The sequence below is a fragment of the Loxodonta africana genome, chromosome 12, assembly GCF_030014295.1.
Source record: "Loxodonta africana isolate mLoxAfr1 chromosome 12, mLoxAfr1.hap2, whole genome shotgun sequence".
In the NCBI taxonomy this organism is placed as follows: domain Eukaryota; kingdom Metazoa; phylum Chordata; class Mammalia; order Proboscidea; family Elephantidae; genus Loxodonta; species Loxodonta africana.
Window position 1 is genome coordinate 84,027,239 of NC_087353.1, and position 26,055 is coordinate 84,053,293.

The window sequence follows — 26,055 nt, forward strand, 5'->3', positions numbered from 1 at the left end:
ACAGGAATCAAATCAACTACTTCTATGGAGATTTATGATGGAGAAAGTCAGTATCATCAGTCAGAACAAGGCCATAGGCCAACTGTGGAACATACCACCATTTGCTTATATGCAAGTTCAAGTTCAAGCTGAAGAAAATTAAAAAGTCTACAAAAGCCAAATTGGAAAAGATGTGCGCCACAGTTGTATCCCTTCATCATACTTATTCAATCTGAATGCTGGGCAAATAATTGAAGAAGCTGGACTATATGAAGAAGAATGAGGCATCAGGATTAGAGGAAAACTCATTAAGAACCTCCGATATGCAGATGACAACCTCGCTAGCTGAAAGTTAAGAGGACTTGAAACACTGATGAAGATCAAAAACTACAGCCGTCAATATAAATTCCACCTCAAAATAAAGAAAATAAAAATCCTCACCACTGGACCAACATGATGATAAATGGAGAAAATTTTTAAGTTGTCCAGGATTTCATTTTACTTAGATCAACAATCAATGTCCAAGGAGGCAGCAGTCAAGAAATCAAATGACATATTCCATTAGGCAAATCTGCTACAAAAGACCTCTTTAAAATCTTGAAAAGCAAAGATGTCACTTCGATGACTAAGGTGCACCTGACCCAAGCAAGATATTTTCAATCGCCTCATATGCATGTGAAAGCTGGACAATGGAAAAGGAAGACAAAAGAAGAATTGATGCGTTTGAATTACAGCGTTGGAGAAAAATATTGAATATGCCATGGACTGCCAGAACGCTCCTCAGAAACGAGGATGTCTAGACTTGGTCTGGCTTAGTTTGGATATGTTATCAGGAGGGACTAATCCCTGGAGAAGGACATCACACTTGGCAGAGTATCAGCGAAAAAGAGGAAGAACCTCAAGGACGTGGACTGACACGGTGGCTGCAACAATGTGCTCAAACATACCTACTATTGTGAGAACAGTACAGGACCGGGCAATGATTCATTCTGTTATACACAGGGTCACTACGGGTCAGAACTGACCCAACAGCACCTAACGGCAACAGCTTCCTTTTTTTTTTTTTTGCTAAATTAAAGATAGTCCTTTCCCTGCAGTTTATGAGTTGTTTCAAAGGATTATCAGACTGAAGAAACAGAGAAGGGGCCAGTACCTGTTGACCTAGCCCTGGGCAAATGGGGTTGAAAGAGAAAGGGTTGCATGAAGCACCTGGTGTCTGAACTGACCAGGGAAGGGAAGCTGAGATTAACACAGGACGTAGCTGGCGTGTGGACTGGGATTTATTATCCACCGCACATCTGGCATCACAGGTGGACATCTCGGCCACAGTAGATTATCCTGGATTATGCAGGTGTGCCCAATGCAATCACAAGAACTCTTATAAGACGGATGCCGGACAATCAGAGTGAGAGACTGAAGGACAGTATGCTACTGGCTTTGAAGGTGGAGGAAGGGGTCCCACGTCAAGAAATGAAGGTGGCTTCTAGGCACTGAAAAGGAAGTGAATGGATTCTCCCCTAGAGCCTCCAGAAGAAATGCGGCCTGCTGACACCTGGGTTTTCGCCCAGTGAAACCTATTTCAGACTTCTGACCGACAGAACTGTAAAAAAGAAAAAGTGTGTTGTTTGAAGCCACTAAGTTTGCGGTAATTTGCTATGGTGGTAATAGGAAACAAATACAGATGGTTTCTCCTTCAGCTTTTGTCAGCGTAATGATTGGCAGGATCCTTGGGTACTACAGCAAGAAGGGATGTCAATAAAGCTGGTCTCTGCAATCCAGCCCCCTCTTTTATATAAATGCCACACATGAGCACTGCAGACTGACTTCTGAGGAAGGTCAGGCCAACCACCCACGCGCAGGCAGGGGACTCTCATGGAGGCAGAGCTCTCGGCTTACAGGGAAAGTTCACAAACAATAAAGCTTCTCAGTGCCCTGAACTCATCAAACACTTAGCCCTCAGAGTAAGGTTCAGCTGTTGGAAGAGAACCTGTAGCTGACATACCACAGTCCTCTGGGAGCGCTGGCCCGAGGCACAGTGGTTAGCAGAAGTGCAGGCAGCCTCTGTGGGCCTCAGACACCGACTTGAAGCTGATTTTTCCCTCCGCTCCTCAAAGTGACAGAAAATGCCCAGTTCACGGCTTTCCATCAGAAGAAGCCAGAGGCCCTAGTCCCAGCACAGCCTCCTCAAGCCTCAGTTCCCCCCACTCCTGCCATGTCCTCCCAGTTCTCTTGCTTTCCCCCTGCCTTTTATTTTTTGTTCCAGGACCCAGCCTTGCCTTCTCCCTCAATCTCTCTCCCAGGATGGGACCCTAAAGCAACCAGAGGAGGAGACAGGGGACAAGGGGGCTCTTGGGCCCAGGTGAGTATGTGAAAATCATTTCAAGGCTGGGGTGACTGGGACTGAGTCCGCTGCTGGGTTTCCTATGGGATTTCTTCTAGCAGGGACATATGGATGGAGGCATCAATGATTCACAAAGCCTTGGCTGGACTGTGCAGGTGGTTAACACACCCAGCACACAGGTAGAACACTGACCACTCAGCCATTCTCCATTTGGTCTTCCTCTCTGACCTCTATTCAAGTCCCTCCCAACTCTCGCATTTTACCCAAAGATGGTGGTCACAGAGCAGGTTATTGCTCCTATTAATAAAAATATTACCATTTATTGAACACATACTATGGCCTGGATACTGTTCGAAGCTCTCTATGTGCATCCAGAGTTAATCCTCATCCGAGCCTTAGAAGGGAGGTGCTATCACACACGAGAATGCTGAGGAGCTAAGCAGTTTGCCCAAACTCCTTTCCCTTAGCAAGTATGGAGCGAGGACCGGCTGGGCTGTCTGGCTTTGGAGGCCAGGCGCTACACCTTTGATGATATATGGTCCCTAAGTCAAAGATGCCGAGGTGACTAAGAATACCTTCTGTGTGAGCAGTGGCACAATACAGCACTTGGGGGGGCTGACTGGATATTCTCTCAGCCAATAGCCCAGCGTTACTTCTCCCACTTCTTTTTAACTTCCTTGGGGGCCAGTTAGCCAGGAAGAGATAAACAAGACAGACCTCAAAATAAACACAAGCGGAAGGGGAGAAATATAGGAGCACCCTCATAGCCCAGTGGTTAACCCTTCTCATCTCTCCATTACTGCAGCACTTGACACATACCCCATCACCTTCACATGGCATGGGGGTTATACGACACCTGCTTCTTCTACTAACAGCGAGGGCACATGTTCAGAGGAGGAGTACATGGATTTGAATCTCAGCTCGACAACTTATCAGTTCTGTGACTTTGGGGAAATTACTTAATATATCTGCCTTCCGATCAGTAAAATGAGATGGCATTGTTTTCTAGCTCACAGGGTCAATGTTAGGAGGGCCCGCGACGATATCTATAAAGCCTGTAGCGTGGAAGCTGACAGGAGCAATCACTTAGCACTAACAACCGGCACTTACTATGTGCCAGGCACTGTGCCATGGCACGCCATGTGTTAACCCACCAAATTCGCCTCACAATCTTGAGACTGATTCCATTTTACACACGTGGAAGCTGAGGCACAGAGATGTTAAGAGACTTGCTCAAAGTGACAGCTACGAGGTGGCAGAGCTGAGATTTGGACCGTTGTTTGAACTGTGGCACCAGAGTCCGTGTTCTCAAACAATCTAGCAGTCCTTGTTAATATCACCAGAACCTAGCATGATGTAGAGGTGTAACAAACATTAGCTGAATTAAAGAGAGAGAGGTTACTAGGTCACCCTCTCTTCTTGCAGGTGAAAGCATGGTAGGATAAGCCCCACAGCTGCTCTACAGTTGTGAGGGGCTCCTGGAGATGTGTGGGAATGTGCCCTGCTCTGGGCCTGAGCACTGGGCTCAGGAAGGCACCTGGACAGCACAGGCTATTGGCTGGGGAAGGCTGAGGGAGGCCAACTATTTCCAGAAACTCATACTGGGCATCACCAGCTCTGGGTTCACAAGAGCACGTGACCCAGAGGAGGTCAATCTCCAGCTCACCACAGGACCTTCCAAGGCTGGGCCTCTCCTGAGGCCTGGTGCGACCCTCCCTTACCCAAGTGGCAGCTGACGAGGTTTCAGGTCATGGGATCTGCAGCTCGGCCAATCCCAGAGCATAGCTGATGTCTCTGCCATGAATCCCAACTGCACTGGCTTTCTTCTGTACCCATCAGACAAGTAAACTCTGCTTTATTTGCCCAAGCTGTGTCTGTCCCTGGTCTTTCTCAACATACGGGTCATGCAAACATAATACTCCCATCCCCCGCTTCCCCATGGCACGTCACACACATCTTTACTTTGCAAAAACCTTTTGCTGGAGAGGCAATATAGACCAGGGGTAAGAATCTGGTCTCTCCTACCAGGGCTTAGTGAGTCACTGGCCTGTGGGAGAACCTGGGCAGGCTGCTTGACTTCCCTCAGCCTCAACAGCCTCTCCCATAACGTGTCTAGCCTCAGGGGTTCGTGGAGGGAATTTTCAGAGACAAGGCTGGAGCACAGTGCCTGGCCTGGCATTTGTGCTTCATGAATCTAAGGGCCCACTCATAATCAGTTTCACTGGCCTTTTATACCTGTTCCACAGTTCCAGGGTTCTACTGGCCAGTAGGTTATCTTGCCAAAGAGCCCTGGTGGCACAGTGGTTAAAGCGCTTGGCTGCTAACCGAAAGGTCAATGCTTCTAACCCACCAGCTGCTCTGTGAGAGAAAGATGTGGCAGTCTGCTTCTGTAAAGATTACAGCCTTGGAAATCCCATGGGGCAGTTCCACTCTGTCCTATAGGGTTGCTATGAGTCGGAATCAACTTGATGGCAGTGAGTTACCAGGCATCTTGCCAGGCCTCAGATTTTTGGTTTTTATTACTAAAACTCCTTCTGCTCACACTTGTCTCTTCTAAGGAGACTGTTCCAGTCTGTGAGTCTCAGCCAGAGCAAAAAGCAGATGGGGTCAGAGTGAGACCCTGGCAAGCAGCCACACCGGGGGAAGGGGGCCTCTCACTTCATTTGAGCTGCTACCTTAATGACCAGCAATTCCCCCCAGAGGAATCAAGGTGCCTGCTAATGGTTCTCTTTTCAGGAACAAAAGGCAGGAAGAGGCATAACCAGCCAGCTCATGGCACATTCTCACAAGCACAGGAGTTTCAGGCATTTTAAAGACATGGTATCCTGATGCAGGCAGTCCCACACAAAGGAATCACTTGGTTCTTTTGTGTCGTAGATTCAGGATGGGCTCCCCCTGACCGTGAGGAAAAGCTGTCTCAGTTTAGACACTCATTTCGAGGAAGGAAGGAAGGCGTGCATCCTTACTGAGCACCCAGTATGACCCAGCTACCACATTAGGTATTTCCAGAGGCTTTTTTACTTATCCACCATGTTGACTCTGTAAGTTACTGTTTTTGCCATTTTAAGAAAAGAAATGCTGAGGCGCAGAGGGGCCGAGTGCTCTAAATGAAGTCCCAGAGTGAGCAAGTGGCCTTTCTTCCAAACTAGGCCACCTGGCTAGGTTAGACTTCCAAAGTCCTATCTGAAAGCACTGTGCTCACTGTAAACAAAAACTCGGAGTGGCTGTGAAATGGAGCCACAGTCCACGTTTCTCCATTCCCAGGGAAAAATCTCAGTTGGCCTCCTGGCAAACAAAATGGGGCTTTTACCAGTTGTTAACCTGGGAAAGAATGCAAGCAAGGTGCAAACAAATGAGCGCCAGGGCAGGCTTCCTCTTTATGAGTGGACAAAGGGGAAGCCAGGCAGACGCCATGTAAATTGAGTACCTTACCACTGCCCACCCGCAACATACTCACATACCCCTGCACAACCTAGGAAAGAATGGAGGGAGGGAGGGAGGGACTGGCCAGCACAGGGAAGTCATTCAGATAGATAAACAAGCCAACAGGACAGTCCAGAGGAGGAGATTCCCTGTGAACCAGTGGAGAGGCCTGATCAGAGGCTGGAAGCAAAGGATTTAAGGTAGCACCTGGAATAATAATAGAAGGAGTTGCAGTCACTGCACCAGGGCGCTGTGTAGTACACAGGTTAAAAGTACAGGCTCTGAAGACAGACTATCTGGGTGGGAACCTACCTCTGTAGCTTACCAGCTGCGTAACCTAGGCTAAGTGAAACGTCTTCTCTGGCACTCAGATTCCTCAGCTATGAAATGGGGAAAAGAAGGGTTATCTTCCTTAAAGAGATGATAGGAACTAATTTATGCCAGGTGCTTGGGAGGGTGGCTGGAATATAACATGTATCATAGTTATTGCTATCATTACCAAACCCAATGCTGTTGAGTCGATTCTGACTCATAGTGACCCTATAGGACAGAGTAGAACTGCCCCATAGAGTTTCCAAGGAGTGCCTGGCAGATTCGAACTGCCCTTTGGTTAGCAGCCGTAGCACTTAACCACTACACCACCAGGGTTTTTGATTAACAATAATAATTACTCATAATTATAATAATAATAAGCCTTGGAAAAACATGGCTTTTGAGAATCAAGTATCATACCTAGTCACCTGGGCTGAAAATGTCAGGGACTGCTTGTGGCCTTTAATTCAATTTCAGTCCGTAATTTGTTGGGGCTGGAACACATAAAAGATTAATAAGACATAGTTCCTGCTTCTGCAAAGGGTCAGGTTTAACAGAGAGGTCAGGGCAGTTTACGGGTTACAGGCTTGGGCTTCACATGAGCCTGGATTTGTATTCTAGTAATTTAACGAGTAAGTTACCTGCCTCTCTGAGCCTGGGGTTCCTTGTCTATAAAACGGGGGTAATTCTAACAGCACGTCTAGAATAACCTGGTAGTAGCAGCCACCCTCCTTTCATCTCCTCATTAGTTCTGACACCTCTCACAGGAGGCAGTAGAGGCAGGGACTGATTACATGCACAGGCTCAGGAGTCCAGCTTTCTGTGTTCAAGTCCCTGTACCAGCGCTTAGTAGCTCTGTGCCCTGGGGCAAGTGATTTATGCCTCAGATTCCTCATCAGTGAAATGAAGGAAAAAACAGTATAGGCTTCCTGGAGTGGTAAAAAGATTAGAAAAAGAGAAATAAAACAGCACAGTGCCTGGCATGTTATCTTGATGGTTCTTCTGCCTTCTTCCCCCTACAAGACCAACCGCAAGTTGCTGTAACAGAATGGTATAATGTTCCCCAGTTCCTTCCTCTTTTTTATGCCCGAAGACAGGCCCACAGAGTCTAACGTTTTTCTTACTAATTGTGCTGGGAAGCAAAGCTACTGAAAATAGTATGCACGGGGGCCTAGAAAGGTTTAGGAGATTGTATAAATGTTCTTGGTCTCGGGTTTCAGACTCATCATTAAATATCCAGTAAAATATCACCTCTTTCTTTGGGTCCCCAAGGTTCTTTAGGTGAGACTGATGGATGGAAAGGGCTTTTGTGTAAACTGTGCAGTGATAAACAGGACAGCAGCCCCTTTCTTGAGGGTCCTAAACCAGGCACTGTGTAAGAATATAACCACCACCACGCTGAGTCCTCACAACCACCCCATGCACTGGGTCTCATTCTATACCCTTTCTCCTACAGTGAAGTTCCAATCTCAGTCACTTTACTTAGTCCCCATACACCCCTGTGTTGCCATGCTTTGCTTCCCTGCAAAGAATATCTTCTTCCATTCTTTTTATGGAAACCCTGGTGGCGCAGTAGCTAAGTGCTACAGCTGCTAACCAAGAGGTCGGCAGTTCAAATACTCCAGGCGCTCCTTGGAAACTCTATGGGGCAGCTCTACTCTGTCCTTTAGGGTCTCTAGGAGTCGGAATTGACTCGATGGCAGTGGGTTTGGGTTTTTTAAAATTCTTTTTATGTTTATGCTCACCCTTTAACATTTTTGTTTTTCTGAGCTTCATTCTTAATTCCATGGCTTAAAGCTTTTTACACACTTTAATATGCCTCATTTCTCTTTTTTCTTAGCTTGTATACTTTAATCCTAATCTAAGTTTTTAGATGTCCCCTTTTGCCATATTAATGCTTTTAATTTAGTTTGCTGTACCCTGTTATAAGTGTTTTTTGGTTTTCATTTTTACTCATTTAGTTAAAAAATTTTAAAGTATATTAAGATGTAATTCATGTGATTAAAAATACAGTCTCACCTCACTTATCAACATGGTTAGGTTACAAAGACCAGGTTGTTATGTGAAATCGCTGTTAGGCAAAAATGGAGGATGATCACATCAGATCATACAAACGGAGATAGTTATATCATTACATAACTGCCAAATCGCATCATTACGTAGCTGCCAAATCACTGAGAATCATGGTCCAGCCAAGTTGACACAAAACTATCAAAGCCAGCGCCTCGGTGTTCATTACTACCAGACGTACGTCGTTAGTGCTCAAAACAGTAGGATAGTAGATTTTTTACTATTGTCGTAAATGCAAGATGTTGGATAACGAGATAGTCAATAAGTGGGAGAAAGTGTACCATATAATTCACCCATTTAAAATATAAATTCAGTGGCTTTTAGTACATTCACATATATGTGCAACCATCACCACAATTTTAGAACATTTCCATCATGCCTCAAAAAGAAACCCTGTATCATCCCTCCATTCTTCCCTCAGCCCTAAGCAAACACTGATCTATGTTGTCTCTATAGATTTCCCTGTTCTGGATCATATAATATGTGGTCTCTTGAGACTGGCTTCTTTCACTTAGCATGTTTTTCAGGAGCATCCATATTGTTGCATGTTTCCGTACTTTATTCCTTTTTATGGCTGAATACTATTGCATCGTATGGATATATCACATTTTGTTTATCTACTCGTCCACTGGCGGACAGCTGGGTTGTTTCCACATTTTGGCTATTACGAATAATGTCCCTATAAACATTCACATACAAGTTTCTACATGGACATATGTCTTTAATTCTTTTGGGTATATGCCGAGGAGTAGAACCTATCGAGAGGTACTGTGGAAGAAAAGGCCTGGTAATCTGCTTTGTGAAGATTACAGCCAAGAACACCCTACAGAGAAGTTCTTCTCTATTAACACATGGGGCTGCTATGAATTGGAGTCGACTCAATGGCAACTAACAAGAAGAACTGCTGGGTCGTATGGTAACTCTAAATTTAATTATTTGAGGATCTGCCAGAATGTTTTCCAAAGCAGCTACACCAGTTTACATTTCCACTTGTAAGGTATGAGGCTTCCAATTTCTCCACATTCTTGCCAATATTTGCTGTTATCTGACTTTGATTCTAGCTATCCTAGTAGGAGTGAAATACAATTTCACTGGTTTTGATTTACATTTCCCTGATGACTAAATGATATTATCTTTTCATGTGCATATTGGCCACGTGTGTATCTTCTATGAAGACAGTCTATTCAGATTCTTGGCCTATTTTTAATTGGGTTATCTTTTCATTGAGATGTAAGAGTTCTTTATACATTCTACATACAAATTCTTTATCAGATATATGATTTGCAAATATTTTCTCCCATTCTGTAGGTTGTGTTTTCACTTTCTTACAGTGTCCTTTGAAGCACGAATGTTTTTACTTTTGATGAAGTTCAACTTATCTATTTTTTCTTTTGTTGCTTGAACTTTTGGCATCATATCTAAGAATCCTTTCCAATTCCAAGGTCATGAAGATTTATCCCATTTTCTTCTAAGAGTTTTATAGTTTTTGCTCTTACATTTACGTCTTTGATCCACTTTGAATTAATTTTTGTCTAAGGTGTGAGGTAGGGGTTCAACTTCATTCTTTTGCATTTGGCTATGCAGTCCTTCCAGTACTATTTGTTGAAAAAATTACTGTATTTTTATGCAAATAACACATGGAGACTGCTTTTTTGCCAACCTCACCCTCCCCCGGACCCCGTGAGGTATTTTTGAAAGTGTGCTATGCTCATTCTTTTTTACAGCAAGATGTAAAAAAGTTAGTATACCATGCTTATGAAAATACTGGGGGGCGCGGGGGGGGCATGGCTGGCAAAAAAAAAAAAAAATAGCAAGTGCATGTTATTTGCATAAAAATACAGTATTCTTTTCCTCATCAAACAGTCTTGGCATCTTTGTCAAAAACCAGTTGACCACATGAATTTATTTCTGGGCTCTCAATTCTATTTCACTGAATCCGTATGCCTATCTTTGTGCCAGTACCATTGTCTTGATTATTGTTGCTTTGTAGTAAGTTTTGAAATCAGGATGTGTGAGTCCTTCTACTTTATCCTTCTTTTCAGGATTGTTTTAGCTATTCTGGGTCCCTTTCAATTCCGTGTGAATTGTGGGATCAGCTTTTCAATTTCTACAAAGTCAGCAGCAATTCTGATAGGGACTGAATTTGAGGATAATTTGGGGAGTACTGCCATCTTAACCAAATTAAGTTTTCTGGTTCATAAGTAAGAGATGCTTTTCCATTCTAGATCTTTAATTTCTTTCAACAACGTTCTGTAGTTTCCAGAGTATGTTTTGTACTTCTTTTGTTAAGTTTATTTATTTTTTGATGCTATTGTGAATGGAGTTTTCTTCATTTCATTTTCAGATTGTTTATCACAAGTGTATAGAAACACAATTGATTTCTGCACCTTGATCTTATATCCTGCAACCTTTTTGAACTTGTTTTTCACTTTTGAAGAGTCACAGAGGTAACAGCTGTGCAGCCTGCTCTACGCCTCCCCACCATGTTCAAAGCTGGATTCACCTCTTGCCTGAACCTAGCAAACTTGCTCAAATGACCACCTCTGGTATCAGCCCTGGAGAACACAAACAACCTCTGTCAATTGTGATCCAACTCTGATCATTTTCTGAAGGATAGCAAAATTAATTTCTGTTTCTCTTCCTTACTATTCTCAGCACATTTCAATAAACACAGGATGACTGGAAAGCACTTGAAGAAAATAATCCAAATTTGCAAAGCAGATCAGTTCAGGGTAACTGTTTTCATTACCAAGGTGTTTTTTTTTTTGCAAAACAGATTCACTGTTTGCATTTAAAACATGCCTGAAACCAAACTCTTTGTTTACAGACCTTCACACCTGTAAATATACATGAAGTAATACATCATCTTTATTTATTATTTAGTCTTCTCTACTCCATAATGCCTTAGAGGATTATGCTAATTTTGCAAACTGGGGTGACAAAGCTCATGGCAAAACAGAACCCAAAGCTGCATTCAGCCCTCATTTCCTACATAAGGAGAGAAACTGGGGTGGCACTTAATTAAATTAAATTTGTCAAACATTTACTTAGCACCTACTCTGTTCTAGAACGTGTCCTTGGGCGGTGCAAACGGTTGTTAACCAGGAGATTGGAGATTTGAGTCTACCCAGAGGAAGAAAGGCCTGGTGATCTACTTCTGAGAAATCAGCCACTGAAAACCCTATGGAGCACAGTTCCCCTCTGACACGCATGGGTTGCCACCAGTCCGATCTGACTGGATGGCAACTGAGCAGGCATTAAGGAGATAAAGCATATAAGGGATATGGCCACCACCCTCCAGGAGCTCACAACCTACCTGGAAAAAAGCCACATAAATGAATGAGATACGACGTGATATGGGAAGTGAGCAACAGAAAGGCGGGTAACAGTGTGGGTGAAAAGACCACCATGGGACTGAAAGGCACCCCCGATCAGATGGGCTCTGTGTGTGTGTGTGTGTGTGTGTGTGTGTGTGTGTGAGAGAGAGAGAGAGAGAGAGAGACAATCTAAAATTTCTGATTGTTATCATCTTGAGTGCCCGTGATCTTAATCCCAAGGAGCCGAAGCCACCTCTATCCTTCGTACCCAGTCTGTGCTCTGAGTCATGCTGACCCTTCTCTCCTCCCAGCACCAGACCTAAAGATAACTCGGGCCACCAAACTGTGTGACAGGTCCTAAACTAGGTGCTACTCCTGGGGTTGAGGATGGTGAGGCTAGACATGCGTTTAAGGGTCGGGCGGATAACACCCCAGAGTGAAGCAGGCTTCCGGTTCCACAGCAGGGAGTGGGAGTCCCTGGTGAATGGAGAAGGTGGGGCCCATCTAAAGGCAGTAGTAGCTCTCTGCCTAGCCAAGTACTGTTGAGGAAATGCAGTTCAATGTAGCCTAATCTTATCTGTGCACAGAAGTTGAAAGTCTGACTTTCTAGGTGAAATTCCTATTTTTAAACGCCCAGCAACTAATTCAATTAAAACAAAGACTGTGAGCCATGCAAAATAACACTGCTACAGGTCAACAATTTGGGACCCCGCTGCTCTGTTTATATTGTCTCCTGTAAGCCTCACAACATCTTGGAAGGTGGGTATTATTATCCCCAGATAATTGGGATGAGGAAATTGAGGCTTAGAGAGGTCAGATAATTTGCTGAAGGTCAACCCACCAGAAAGTGACAGAATAAGAATTCTAACCCAGTGCTATCTTCCTTCAAAGTGCATTTAGGTGTCTGTTAATTTTGAGTGTTAGTTTGAATTTCTGGGTTCCTCAACCCTGGGAGAAGCCTTTCTCCATGGCTACCTGCCCAGTGTAAACAGTTCACATGGGCATTTCCTTCTTAGTTTCTCTTTAAAAATGAAATTACTCCAGCCTGTTTATTTTTAATACTTTTTAAAATAACTGGCCAGGAAATAAAAATAATAGATTCACAGGTCATTACTATTTCAGGCATTCAGATAATCATGATCCCACATCAAATGCTGGGGAATTCCCTAGCTGTTAGGTTCCCCAGGACACCTCCCATTTCCCTGGACCTTCTCTTTCATGCCATAGGACCCAGCCATGCTTTCTGGTTTCCTTTCTACTTCAAGGCCAAGGCCACCCACTCTTGCCCTTGATGGGCTCGGGCCCCAGACATTCAGTTAAGTACACATTTATTCAGCACTAAGGGATGTGTTAAGAACTAGGGACTTCCCCTCTAAGATCTGGAACAAGACAAGGATGTCTGCGGTCACCACCGCTATTCAACCTTGTACTGGACCTGCTAGTTGGAGCAATTAGGTAAGAAAAAGAAACAAAAGGTATCCAAACTGGAAAGGAGGAAGTGAAACTATTTCTATTCACAGATGACATGATCTTAAATATAAAAACCCCAAAGAATCCACGAGAGTTACTAGAGCTAACAAATGAATACAGCAAAGTGGCAGGGTACGAGATAAACATGCAGAAATCAGTCGTGTTTCTGGACACCAGCACTGAACAATCTGAAAAGGAAGTTATGAAAACAACTCCATTTTCAATAGCATCTAAAAGAGTAAAATACCTAGGAATAAATTTAACCAAGGAGGTGAAAGACACCATAAAACACTGCTGAAAGACCTAAAAAAATGGAGCTACAACCTGTTTATAAAGACTCAATATTATTAAGACGTCAATACTACCAAAAGTTATTCATAGATTCAACACAGTCCCTATCAAAATTCCAACAGCCTTCTTTGCAGAAATGGAAAAGCCAATCCTCAAATTCATATGGAATTGCAAGAGGTCCCAAATAACCGAAGTAATCTTGAAAAAGAACAAAGTAGGAGGCTCACATTTAGTAATTTCAAAATTTTCTACAAAGTTACAGTATTCAAAATAGTGTCATATTGCCGTAAGGACAGACATACAAATAGAATAGAATTGAGAGTTCAGAAATAAACCCGTACATCTATGGCCAATTGACTTTCTATTACAGGTGCCAAGTCCATTCAATGGGGAAAGAACAGTGTCTTCAACAAATGGTGCTGGGACAGGGATCGCCACATGCAAAAGAATGAAGTTGGATCCGTACCTCACACCATATATGAAAATTAACTCAAAATGGATCAAAGCTCTAAATATAAGAGCTAAAACCATAAAACTCTTAGAAGAAAACACACAGATAAATCTTCAAGACCTTGTACGGTGAAATCCGTGAGAGCTGGAACTTGACGGGACTGCCTTATTTTCCCAGGTCTCACAAGTCTTCCACCTTTGATAGGGTGCAGTCTCACCACTTTTCTATCACTCTCTAATAGTGGAAAATATTTGAGTTTTCTTTCTCTGATAGGTTTCTGCCCTACACAGGTGCCATATTTCGCAGGTTTTACTATTTTTTTGGCAATGGATTCTTAGATATGACCGCAAAAGCACAAGCAACAAAAGACAAAGTAGATAAATTAGACTTCAAAAAAAAAAAAAAAAAGATTTATGTATCAAAGATATTATTGAGAAAATGAAAAGACAACCCATGGGATGGGAGAAAATATTCACAAATCATATCTGACAGAGGTTGAATATCTAGAATATATAAAAAAAAATCCCTACAATAACAAAAAGACAAACAACCCATTTCAAAAATGGGCAAAGGAAATGAATAAACATTTTTCCGAAGCAGCTATACAAATGGATAATCAGCACATTAGTCCCAAGGGAAACGCAAATCAGAACCACAATGAGGTACCACTTCACGCCCCACCATGGCTGTTAAAAAAAAAAAAATCGGAAAATAACAAGTGTTGGCTAGGACCTGGGGAAACTGGAACCATGTAAAATCATGCAGCTACTGTGGAAAACACTTCAGCAGTTCCTCAAACAGTTTAACACAATTACCATGTTACTGTTGTTCTGACTAACAGTGACCCTGTAAGACAGAGTAGAACTGCCCCCCATAGGATTTCCCAGGCTGTAATCTTTACAGGAGCAGATCATCAGGTCTTCTTTACTATAGAGCCTCTGGTGGGTTTGAAAAATTGACCTTTCTTTCAGTTAGCAGCCGATATAACCCAGCAATTCCACTCCCAGGTGTATATACCCCAAATAAGTGAAAGGAAGAACTCAAACAGATAATTGTGCACCAATGTTCGCTGCAGCAATATTCACAATAACCAAACAGTGAAAACCACCCAACTGTCCATCAACAGATGAATGGGTATAACAAAATGTGGTATATACATACAACGGAATATGATTCAGCCGTAAAAAGAAATGAAATTTTAATATTTGCTGCAACATGGATGAACATTAAAAATACTATGTTAAGTGAAAGAACCCAGACACAAAAGCGCAGACTGCTGAAGTCTCAGAATGTTGCACCTTGGTATGCTTTTCTTTTCACTCATTATACTAAGCACCTGATAGCTCTTCCGTTCCGGAAACTCATGTCCTTCAGATCAGGGAAAATTCCTGGGTCATTTCTCATATTCTCCTCCCCTATTCCTCTCTGAGGAACCCCTGGTGGCATAGTGGTTAAGTGCTATGGCTGCTAACCAAAGAGTTGGCAGTTCGAATCCACCAGGTGCTCCTTGGAAGCTCTATGGGGCAGTTCTACTCTGTCCTATATGGTCGCTATGAGTCTGAATCGACTCAACGGCACTGGGTGGTCTGGGTATTCCTCTCTGCACAACAAGCTCACGCCCCCTCTTGCTCTCATTTGCACTCTCTCTCTTTGGAACCCCCATTATGTGGATGTTGAGTCTTTCAGGCTGTGTCCCTTATTTTCAGCTTGGCTCTCCAGTTTCCATCTCTTTGAGTTTTTATTCTTTCTGGAAGATTTTCTCCACCTGATCTTACTAACTTTCCTGCCACCAAGTCTTCAATTGCAACAGTTTTCCTATTTATTCCCAAGAGTTTTTTGTTTTCTACATGTCTCCTCTTTACAGCCTCTTGCTCTGGTTCCATGGATGTGAAATCTCTTTTCTCTGAAGATTTTTTTTTTCTTCTTCTTCTTCTAGTTCCCACTTTGTTTCTTTAATTTGGAAACATATTACAGTTTCTCTTACTTCCATATTAGAGTTTTCCTCAAATGCTTGGTGAAGCATTAAAATGTGCCTTGGAGGCTGGGGAAGAGGGAGCGGTTGCCATCTTGTGGGCTTCAGTGTAGGGAGAGTAGGCAGGGGTCGGCTATTTTGTTGGTAAACCCCCAAATTTTACTATCTGGAGGACTCTTCTCTTGGACTGGTCAGTTTCTGCAGAAAAGGAAGCTCCAGCCTCTGGCCTAGGGGACTGTATGTCTAGCTGCCAGTGTTCTAGGAGAGAAATTGGGAAAGGCAACTGAGGGCATCTCATCTTTTAGGGTATGGAGATTGTCACCTAACCCCCTTTTCCAGCCACCACCCTGTCCCTAGATGGGTCTGTGTCTGTGAGTCTAGAAACCCTCCTGTGCATTCTCTCTCAAGATAACTCCAATTTTCTGTCTTTGGGGAAAGGAACTTGTTACCTGGCTGTGCAAAGTAGGGGAGGGGACCCAGGGTGCAAGTGCTTCTCACACACCATCAACCAATCCTCCTGTCTCCAGCTCCAGTCACACCTGTGCTTTTTCAAAGGTACCTAGAATGTCCAATTTTTTAGTTTATTTTGTGTTCTGAGGTACCAATTCTTGGCTTTCTCCTTCCAGAGGCATTTAGCTTCCCCAGTCTGCTCAGTCAGCTACCATCTGTCCATCTACCTCTGAGCTTCCAAAATGTTGACAACTTTCTCTGCTGTCATTTCCTGTCCTATTCTCTTTGTACTTGTGGGTTTATTCCTTTTATACCTCTTATCATAACCATGATAGAGTTTGGGTGGTGGTGGTGTTAGGTGCCATTGAGTCAGTTCCGACTGGTAGTGACCCTATGTACAATAGAATAAAACACTGCCCAGTCCTGCGCCATCCTCACAATTGTTGCTATGTTTGAGCCCACTGTTGCAGCCACTGTGTCAATCCATCTCTTTTTCGCTGACCCTCTACTTTACAAAGTAGGGTGTCCTTCTCCAGGGATCGGTCCCTCCTGATAACAGATACAAATTACAAGACGTGAAGTCTCTTCACGCTCCTTCTAAGGAGCATTCTGGGTGTACTTCTTCCAAGACAAATTTATTTGTTTCTCTGGCAGTCCATGGTATATTCAGTATTCTTCGCCAACACCATCATTCTAATGCATCAATTCTTTGGTCTTCCTTATTCACTGTCCAGCTTTTGCATGTATGAGGCGACTGAAAATACCAAAGTTTGGGTGCAGTACACCTTAGAGGTCTTTCGCAGGTTTGCCCAACACAATATGTCATTGGATTTCTTGACTGCTGCTTCCATGGGAGGGTTTGGGTAAAGGAAAGAAAAATGCATATATTCCACTTATCACCTTCTGCTGAAAGCTCTGGCTTTTTAAATGACTTTGGTTAATCAGAAGGGTTAAAACGGCATGGGACAAAAATTAAGAATAGAGAAAAAATAAAAAGACTAAAGAAAAATTTTAAAGTTTTATTTAGTCCTTGGTATTACCTTCTTAGAAGGTTCAAATAATAACTCTGCTGCTAACTGATTATTTAACCTTATGTAAGTTACTTACTTTAGTTTCCTTTCTTGCAAAATGATGATAATACCACCGACCTCATAGGGCCAGATAATGAGATCATACAACAAAGAGAGATACTTAGAAATTGCTGGCTCAGGAATGAATAGTGGCCTAGTATAAGAAGGAGAAGATGAACTTGTTTTTTTAGACACAATGAATTTTGAGATTCTGAAAGGACATCCAAGTAGGGATGCTGCTAGAGGTTAGAACTGCTTTCATTCAGCAAGCATTTTCTGACCACCTCCTATGTAGACAGTCCTAAGTTAGGCACTGAGAAATAAATCCAAAAAACCCACTGCCGTTGAGTCAATTCCAACTCATAGTGACCTTATAGGACAGGGTAGAACTGCCCCATAGGGTTTCCAAGGAGCGCCTGGTGGATTCGAACCACCAACCTTTTGGTTAGCAGCCGTAGCTCTTAACCACTGGGCCGCCAGGGTTTCCAATAGTTGAACAAATATGTGAAGTCATCATAACTCAAGGCACAACGCGATGAGAAAGGCTTAAAGCTTCGAAGAGCGAAGTGAAAGCCATTCATACAGCCAACAGAATAAGAAGCGGAGACTGTGCCATTACCTTTCTTTGTCTTACAAGGTCCACGTTCAGGGTGAATTTCTTGTAAGGGACGAGACACCACCTTAGCTAGCCCAGCACTTAGCATGTACTGGTACAAACGCTTAAATGTCCTTTCACACAGCCCCTGCCGAAAGAAAATTTAAAAGCTATTATTAGATACAAGCAAGGTGTTTGAGACTACTAAAGAGTCATATCATCGAACACAAGTTCAGGACCTGACTTAACTGCTTTTTCTAATTTAAAAATTCAAGAAGGGATTCCAAACAATTACATGGGTGAATAAACTCAGTCTAAAATGATTCCCTGAATAATTTTAAAAAATAAAGTTCAATTCCAAAAATAAATTACAAGTTATTCATTGCAATACTGGCTGTAATAACAAATGATGAGAAACCACCTGAATGTAAATCAAAAGGGGACTGGTAAATGACAAAGGACATGCCATGGACAAAAACGTAGCTATAAGCAAGAAAGAAGAAACGCTGGAGTTACTAACGAAGGAAGACCACCAAGCTACGCTCACTAATGAAGGAAGACCTCCAAGCTCTGGTCTCGAGGGAACAAAGCAAGTGCAGAGCAGTGTATAAACGACGCTGCCTTTTGATCATGGGAGGGGGAAAGACATTTGCTTAAAATGATCCTAAAACAACAGTCAGGGTGGGAATGTAGCCGATTAGGGTAGACAGAGGAGCTTCTTCACTGGGTATCTTAATGTTTTTTAAATTTTGAATCAAGTGTATTAGGTATTAGTAAACACACGCAACTGCATGTGCGCATACACACAGACACCCCTCCCCTCGCAGCGGCAGTGGAAAACACAGGGACAACCAGGAAAATTTAAAATAACATTTCTAAAAAAAAAATTAGCGAAGCCACAACAAAATGACGCTAATTATATTCATCCTATCGCTCCTATTTCTCCAAGGCCAATACAAACAAGATGATCAGAAGTGCATCCTAACTGCAGGCGTCGCCAACAGGCAGCCTCCAGCGCAGGCCATGTCTTTACATCTGCATGATGTGTTTTAAAAAAGTAATTTACTTTCCAACATTGAAAAGTGAGGGATTTCACAGGCATTAAAAAAAAAAAAAAAACCAGATTCTGGCTTTTCTTGAAAAACTAAGATCTGGCAACAAATGCTAGGTTTGGAGTCCTCAGAGCAACAGTCACCTGGGGCCAAGGGCGGCTGCTTTCCCTCGATGGCCTGTGTCCAGGTGCCCCAGCCTTCACAGTCCCTATCAGATCCTTTGACGCTGAGCCAGAACCCCAGTCGCCATTTATCACCATTTCTGCGCTGCTTTTACCTTACACTAGTTGAGAGAAAAATTAAATATTTCTTGAATCCATAGTGCTATCCAAATTGGTTTTTCCACTCGGCCCGTTTGACTCATTTATACTGCTCTCCTGGCCACTGCTGGCGTTCTCATTTGTAGCCCCTGGGATAGTAAGATGAGTTGCCACTGCTAGAAGTTATGGATTGAACAGGAGGCACTCACGACTAAGACTTTTCAGTTGAGTCTTACAAGTTTCCTCTTATGCTCTGGAGGAGAGAGGAGGCAAATGTCTGTAGGCTGCCGCTGCCACATGTGTGATCCAGTCTGAGACTAGCCGGCACTCTAGCTGTTAGGCCTCGAAACATATGGCCATCAAAGACATACAGATGACTCACGTACGGCTCCTTCAAACCACTGGTTTGTAAATGGCATCCATTGTTAATCTAGCCATGCCCACAGCATCATGGAAAGACCCTTGTGAAACTCATCCATCACACCCTCGCCCTAAACATATGGTACTAAGCCTTGGACCATCATCCTATGTGATGGAGGATTATGTAGTCCTGCCTTCTAGGGGGACGCCATCAAGAATTCACACAATCTGCTCAGTAAAAAGAGAAGGAAGGAACAGGACCCCCCCCACACACAAAAAAGACAGCATCTATATTCATGGAAGCAACCTTATCCACAGGCCAATTATTCCCTAAATGCTGCTCAGTTGCCTGTGACCCCCTACTTCTAGCTGTGGACTAGACATCACCAAGCGAACATTCCAGAAGATCCTCATACTCAATAAATTCCAAAATCAATTTGTTGTGTGCCTCCTTCCCACCCAAATTTGTTCCTGTTTCTATACTCTCTACTTTATGCGTATATTAATTCAACAAATATTTACTGAGTATCTACCTTGTGCCAGGCATTGTCCTCATAGTGGGGGGCGGGGGGAGGATTCAGCAGTGAACAAACAGACACAGTCCCTGCTCTCATGAAGCCCACTTAGCTCTCTTCTACTTTAGTGAGTGCCAATCACTGTAGCCCACTCAAGCCATGGGCTTCATCTTAAGACTCCTTCTTTGTCATTCACCTCTAAATCCTGGCTCCAGTCATTGATCAAGTCTTGTTAGTTTCACCTCCCAAATGTTTCTCCAACAATTCAGGCCCACATCCTGGCCTGAGGCAACGGCATTCCCCTCACCACCCTGCCTGCAATCTCCTCTGTTCACCAGTTCCTCTTCCAAAACCCTCTTCCTGTAACTTCCCCACTTATAAAGTGCCATCAGTTACTGTCCAGTAGATTCTGACTCATGGTGACCCCACGAATGTCAGAGAACTGTGCTCCATGGAGTTTTTAACAGCTGATTTTTCAGAAGTAGATCACCAGGCTTTTTTTCCAAGGTGCCTCTGAGTAGATTTGAACCTTCAACCTTTTGGTTAGAGGCCAAGTATGTTAATGTCTGCACCTCCTAGGGACTGTGAAACGACCACCAGCTACCAGAATCTAAAGGCTAAAGTCCCACTCAAGATCTTTCTTATCTGGTCCATTTTCATTTCCAGCCACATCTCCGGCTACTCCCCTACCCCTGGCCACACACAGGGTCATTGCTATCTCTGAAAATGTCCTATGACCTCTCACTACTCCATGCCTTTGTTCCAGCTGGTCTCCCTTGCCTGAAATGCCATTTCTTCTCTGTCTACTTCTGAACACTTCATCTTCAAAGCCCAGCACAACATCAACTTTCTCCAAGAAGCTTTTCTCAGCTCTCTGAAGAACGCCCCTTCCCTCCTGAGCTCAGACACATTCTCCGATGTGACACCCTGTTCTAAGCATGTCTCACACGCCTGCCCCTCCACTAAGCTGCTTCATGATAGTGTGCCATCTGTCATCCTCACTGATTTTTGTAATCTTAGTGCAGAATAGTTCTGACTCAAAGTAGACACTCACTGAAGTATTTGTTAAAGGAATAAATGAAATAATGTCCCATTAACAGTCAAATCGTGTCACTTGATAGTCCATAGCGCTGGCCTGAGGCCAGACTACACCACCACCTTTGTCACCGAATGGCCCTGCAGGGCCCAGGGTTTCAACCTCCAGTGTCTGCATGGGCCAGACAAGTACTACATAAATGAGCAAAGTAGTCAGATATTCACTTAGCACATAGAAGGTGTCTTCATTTCTACTATGGCCTCTTAAAGACAGGTCTACCTTTCATTTTCCACTTTTGATAGAAACTCAGATATAGAGAAATATTCCTTTCCTGCTACATACACAGCAGTGCACATGAAATGACAAATGGCAACTGACTCTGACTTGGTGTCTGAGAGGTGACAAGAGATGGGGGAGAGGTGGAGAGCTGGCCAGTGTACAACTAGCTCTAGCTAATTGTTGCCACGAGAGACTGCAACTTGCCAGAGCTTGATTTTTTTCCAAGGGAAGCTGGAAGCCTAGATTTTTATGTGAAATCTTGGTTTTTGAAAATGCTGTGTCAAATTTATTGTTAACAACGTACAGGCCAAATCTGCCCCACATGCCTCTGGTTTAAACAGACTTGGGGCATACAAGGCATCTAGCAATGGAGAAGCAGCCCCCTTCCCCTCCGAAAAATGAAATCAGCAACTAGAGCTTCACCAGGGCAGCATAAGGTGAGAAGCAAGAATGATTACCTGGTCTCTATAATCAGGCTATAAACCATGTTCCTTTGGGGACTCATTACTCGTAACCCAAAACTTACCTGTTCTACATTAATCTTTTCTAAAATATGGCTTTACATTTTACTGTTTAGCCTACAGGGCAATCCTATTTATTCTCCCATTTCCAGCGCTGGTTCTTTCTTAACTTCCACTGAAGGTTGTATACGTTTTTCCTCTCCATTCTCACTTTGTCACTGCCTCTATTTCTGGGCCCAAGACAAAGCCGGTCAGTAATTGTTTTTCTCCTTATATCATCTCACTTCCTTCTCAGTACAGTCACTTTGTTATTTCGGTATACAACTACTGCATTCAAAATTGCAAGCTTCATTACAAAGGTAAATCTAAATGCCAAGATTTACAATTACATATGAACTATGGGATGTCCTAGAGTAAACCCCAGGGGAAAACGGAAGTCAGTCACGAGAAGAAGAATTTACATTAAGAACTGAGCACTTTTTTCATTCTGTAAGCCAAAGGAAAATCCCATCTGTTTCCTGGTTAGGGATATTTAGGTCCATGACAGGGCTTGAGCTGGCAACGCATCTACATTTGACAAGGAGCTCCAGGCAGTGGGACAGATCACATTCAGCCCAGCACCCGGGAAGTCCCCCCAGCAGCTCACCAGTTCTTCCCTTAGCTTTCCTAGTGTCTCTATCTGGTTATTCCGGGTACTCAGCACCCCTGAAAGCTTCTCCATGAGGATGTCGTACTTACTCCTCCTGCAAGAAAGACAAAGCAGTTCATTTTTCCAAACCGACTGCTGAAGACTACCTGCTTGTTAAAAATGACAAGGCAAGACTTAAATGACAACATATCAAACCTCAGATCCTTGATCTCAGGACTCAAAAGATCATCCAGTCCAACCCCTGCATTTGACCGGTACTGGGCAGTTCAGTCACATGTCCAGGTCACCAGCTACCGAGTAGCAGTGTACAGGCTAGACTCTATGGCTAAACTTTAACGAAGTGATTCTTTAAAACTCCTTATGTTTTTATACTTTCCAGTTGAGGAAGCATCTCATATGTTTCTTTAAAAAGCATTTGGTGAGGAAGGATGGGGATCATTTCATAAAGAAGTTAACAGGTTTTTCTAAAGCTCAGGCCCAATATGCAAACCAAGTCTTCTCTGAATCCAGTGCTCTCTTCACTGCGTCATGCTGCCTTTCTGAGTCTGAAATCCTGACTCTGACCTCTGACGTCAGTGGCATGACCAATCCCACCTTCCATGCCGTGTTTGTTCTGTGAGGTGGATGTCATCACAAATGCCTCCAAGCTAATGGTCACCAAAGGAAGCTGTGAAAAAGAACTAAGAGTTCCTCAGGTGCTTGCAGGTGCGTGTGCCTAGGGAAGGCTGGTGCAGGGAGGGGTCTTGTGCATCAGTTAGGCTGGGAAGGACACCTTGGCTTGAACTACCCACGGACCTAGGGGAAGGCAAAGGACATGTATGGCATGCAGAGACTGTGTTCACTTCGTTTTTACCACATCTCAACAAATGGACGTGAAGGGACTTACCCAGTGTGAATTAGTACCATGCACTGTGTGACAGCCATTTTATAGAAGAGGAAATGGTGGTTCAAAGAGATCAAGTGGCTTTGCCCAGTAAGTGGCAAAGATTTAAACACAGATCTTGATGTAATCTCGGGTTCTCTCTGCTATCATGGCTGCCGCTCTATGTTCTAAGTAGGTCACAGGCTACATACCACTTAGGAGACCGGTGATACAGTATGTGACTAATAGATAGGATGACTAAATAATTAAAATGTGAATTCACGAAGCATGAATTCTCTCCAATATAGTACTCCCAAAATCTAGCCTTGAGGGCAAATTAGGAGTTGAGAATATTTTCACAGGAGCACAGTAGTAATTTTTACTCCTGGAAGCCCTTAGTCAGCAGTTAGTCTACCCACATGTATTAAGTTCTTCCTTTGGGCAAGGCTCTGTGCTATGGAGTTGGCACTATAAACTTTACAACTTATATCTCATGAAGAATGCTCATTCCTCCTCACCCTTTGGAGGGTGCACTTGGCCAGTGGGGTGAAAGGCAGGGCCTCTGCCGCTTGGCCTGGGGGAACTCACAATGTCACTTCCGTGGTCCGAGGAAAGGTCAGCCCACCTGTCTCCCTCAGTACTGCCTGCCTCCACCACCATCAAGGAGCTGCTGGTGGCCGGGGCCTGGAGAGCTTGGCGCTTATTTACCCAAGGTCCCTTATCCTAGGGGTCCTGCACCAGCTCGACCCTCCCCGATTCTAGTTTTTCTCCTTCTGACAAAGAAGGGTGTGGGGTTATGGAGTGGAGGCTGAGACCTCTCTATGCTGGGAAGGTTCCTTTCTCCCCTTCCTGTACCAGGTAATTAGTCACCCCAACAGACAGAAGTACAGGGTCAGGGATAACTGCTCACTCCCAGAAACTCCCTACCCCAGAAGGAATGTGCATATTTTGCCAGCTTGCTGTAATCTCTGGGCTGGGGAAGATGGTTGTAATAATATCATCATAATAATAATTTTAGCATAATCTTATCATCTCGTCCATATGGTATGGTTATTATGGTCCTATGCTGTAAAAACATCCCAATTTGAAATTGACATAATAGGAAAAAAAAAAAAATTCAACCACAATTCTTCCACCAAAACAAATACAATTCGACATTTTTAAAAATATTTTTACTAGAAAAACAAACTCAAGAAGATCATAACACAGCACATTGCTGGGTTGTGAGATTATACGTGATTTTTTCCTTCTTTTTTGGTATAATTTCTAGGTTTTCTAAATAAGCATAACTGAGCTTCATAATCAGAAACAAGCAGTAAATATCTTTTTTAAGACGTTACAGTCACGTTCTGGTTTGGTTTCTATGATTTTCAAAAGCATAGCACACATGGCTGCAATATAAGAGTAACCTAATGCTTCCTTCTGTACACATTGTACCTGTCCACGTGAAACCGGTTCAGGAGGAGGAGGATTGAGTGTTGCTGGGCTCCAGAGGGTAGTCGGATCACGTGTGACTGCATGGTAATGAGCCTGTTTTTGTTCAGTATTTTTCTGTGATAGTGAAGCTTCCCAGCATCAACCCTGGGGGAGAGGAAGAACATGGGCTGTGTCATTTTGCTTTCTTGGTAGCTTTTACCCTGCAATGTATGAAGCCTCTCATTTGGACATAAACACCAGAGGGACACATACCTCTTATCTTGCTAACCTAAAAATACAGTCACTGTGAAACAATGGCCATGGAAAGAAAAGGCAAACCTCAGCCAAAGAGCAACCCCCGGATCTCCCAGGAAAAGTAGATGGGTGATGGGGATTAAAGGCAAGGGAAAACGGAGTGAGGAAGGGATGGCTGGAACGGGAGATGATAAAGGGTTAATAAGAGGCTGATCAAACCTGAATCTCTAATCCTGTAGTGGCCAATAACTAGGGTGGCCATACATTCTGGTTTCCCTGGGATGGTCTCAAATTATGCCCATGGCCTTGGCAACCCTTTTGGTCAGCTCCACCTTTCTTCACTCTCAAAGTTATTTTGGTTTTACAATAAATTATATGGTCACCTTAAGGTCTCTTTAAAAGAAAACACTGCGTTCCCAATCACTACAGATTACAGGACTGGTTCGGTCGTAGGGATGACAGGAACAGGGAAGATGAGTCAGACACCCTATTTTTGGAGTACAGGGCACAGTTACCCCTATAACTTAAAGCAGAGAAGAAAAGTCTTCCCCCTTACTTGAAAGCAGTGCTGTGAAGGTCTCGCTGGAGCTCTCCTTCCCACCTGGACCTGCCTAATCGCTCCAAAATGCAGTAAGAGAAGTCAGGAAGCTTCAGGTCAGGATCCCCCTCCGAGCCGATCAAGGCCCTGTAACGCATGTCCTGGGAGGCAACAATGATCAGTTTCTTCCCCCACCTGCAAATCAGGACCAGCCACATGAAGAAATAAGTTTAAATGATTTCGAGAAAATTGAAATATGTGCTTTCAGCTGAATCTTTTAGAACCTATAGAATCTTCTAGAAGAATTTTGCTTCTTCTTAGAAGTTCTCAATAACCTCCCCCCAATTATGCAAGTTTTTGGGTTCTTAGGACTGTTCTCAATGAGCAGAGTCAATCTTGTTATTTCTTCGCTTGAAGCCTAACAGGGTGGCTGCCATCCGCATGATGGTGGTGTAAGCAACTACACGTTCCTGTCTGCCCACAGAAACACCCTAAAAAAAAAAAAAAAAAAAGCAGAACCTGGCAAAACCAACTTTGTCAGAGCTCTGAAAACCAGTCAAAGGTTTCCAAAGGTTTACAGCAACTAGTGAACACTGAATCGAGAAAAAGGCAACTTCCAAATGGTTGGAAA

General features: G+C 43.4%; 1 protein-coding gene across 4 annotated transcripts in view; it reads right to left on the minus strand.

Moving 5' to 3' along the window:
- The window catches only part of GTF3C1 (general transcription factor IIIC subunit 1), an 89,257-nt gene that overhangs the window by 51,237 nt on the left and 11,965 nt on the right, over positions 1 to 26,055 (minus strand). For all 4 annotated transcript variants that reach the window (XM_064295736.1, XM_064295735.1, XM_064295737.1 and 1 more), the window contains exons 3-6: positions 25,443 to 25,619; positions 24,653 to 24,796; positions 22,351 to 22,447; positions 17,766 to 17,889 (exon numbers count right to left, since the gene is read on the minus strand). In XM_064295736.1, the coding sequence (XP_064151806.1) occupies positions 17,766 to 17,889; positions 22,351 to 22,447; positions 24,653 to 24,796; positions 25,443 to 25,619 (542 nt within the window). The remainder of the gene's footprint in view (positions 1 to 17,765; positions 17,890 to 22,350; positions 22,448 to 24,652; positions 24,797 to 25,442; positions 25,620 to 26,055) is intronic.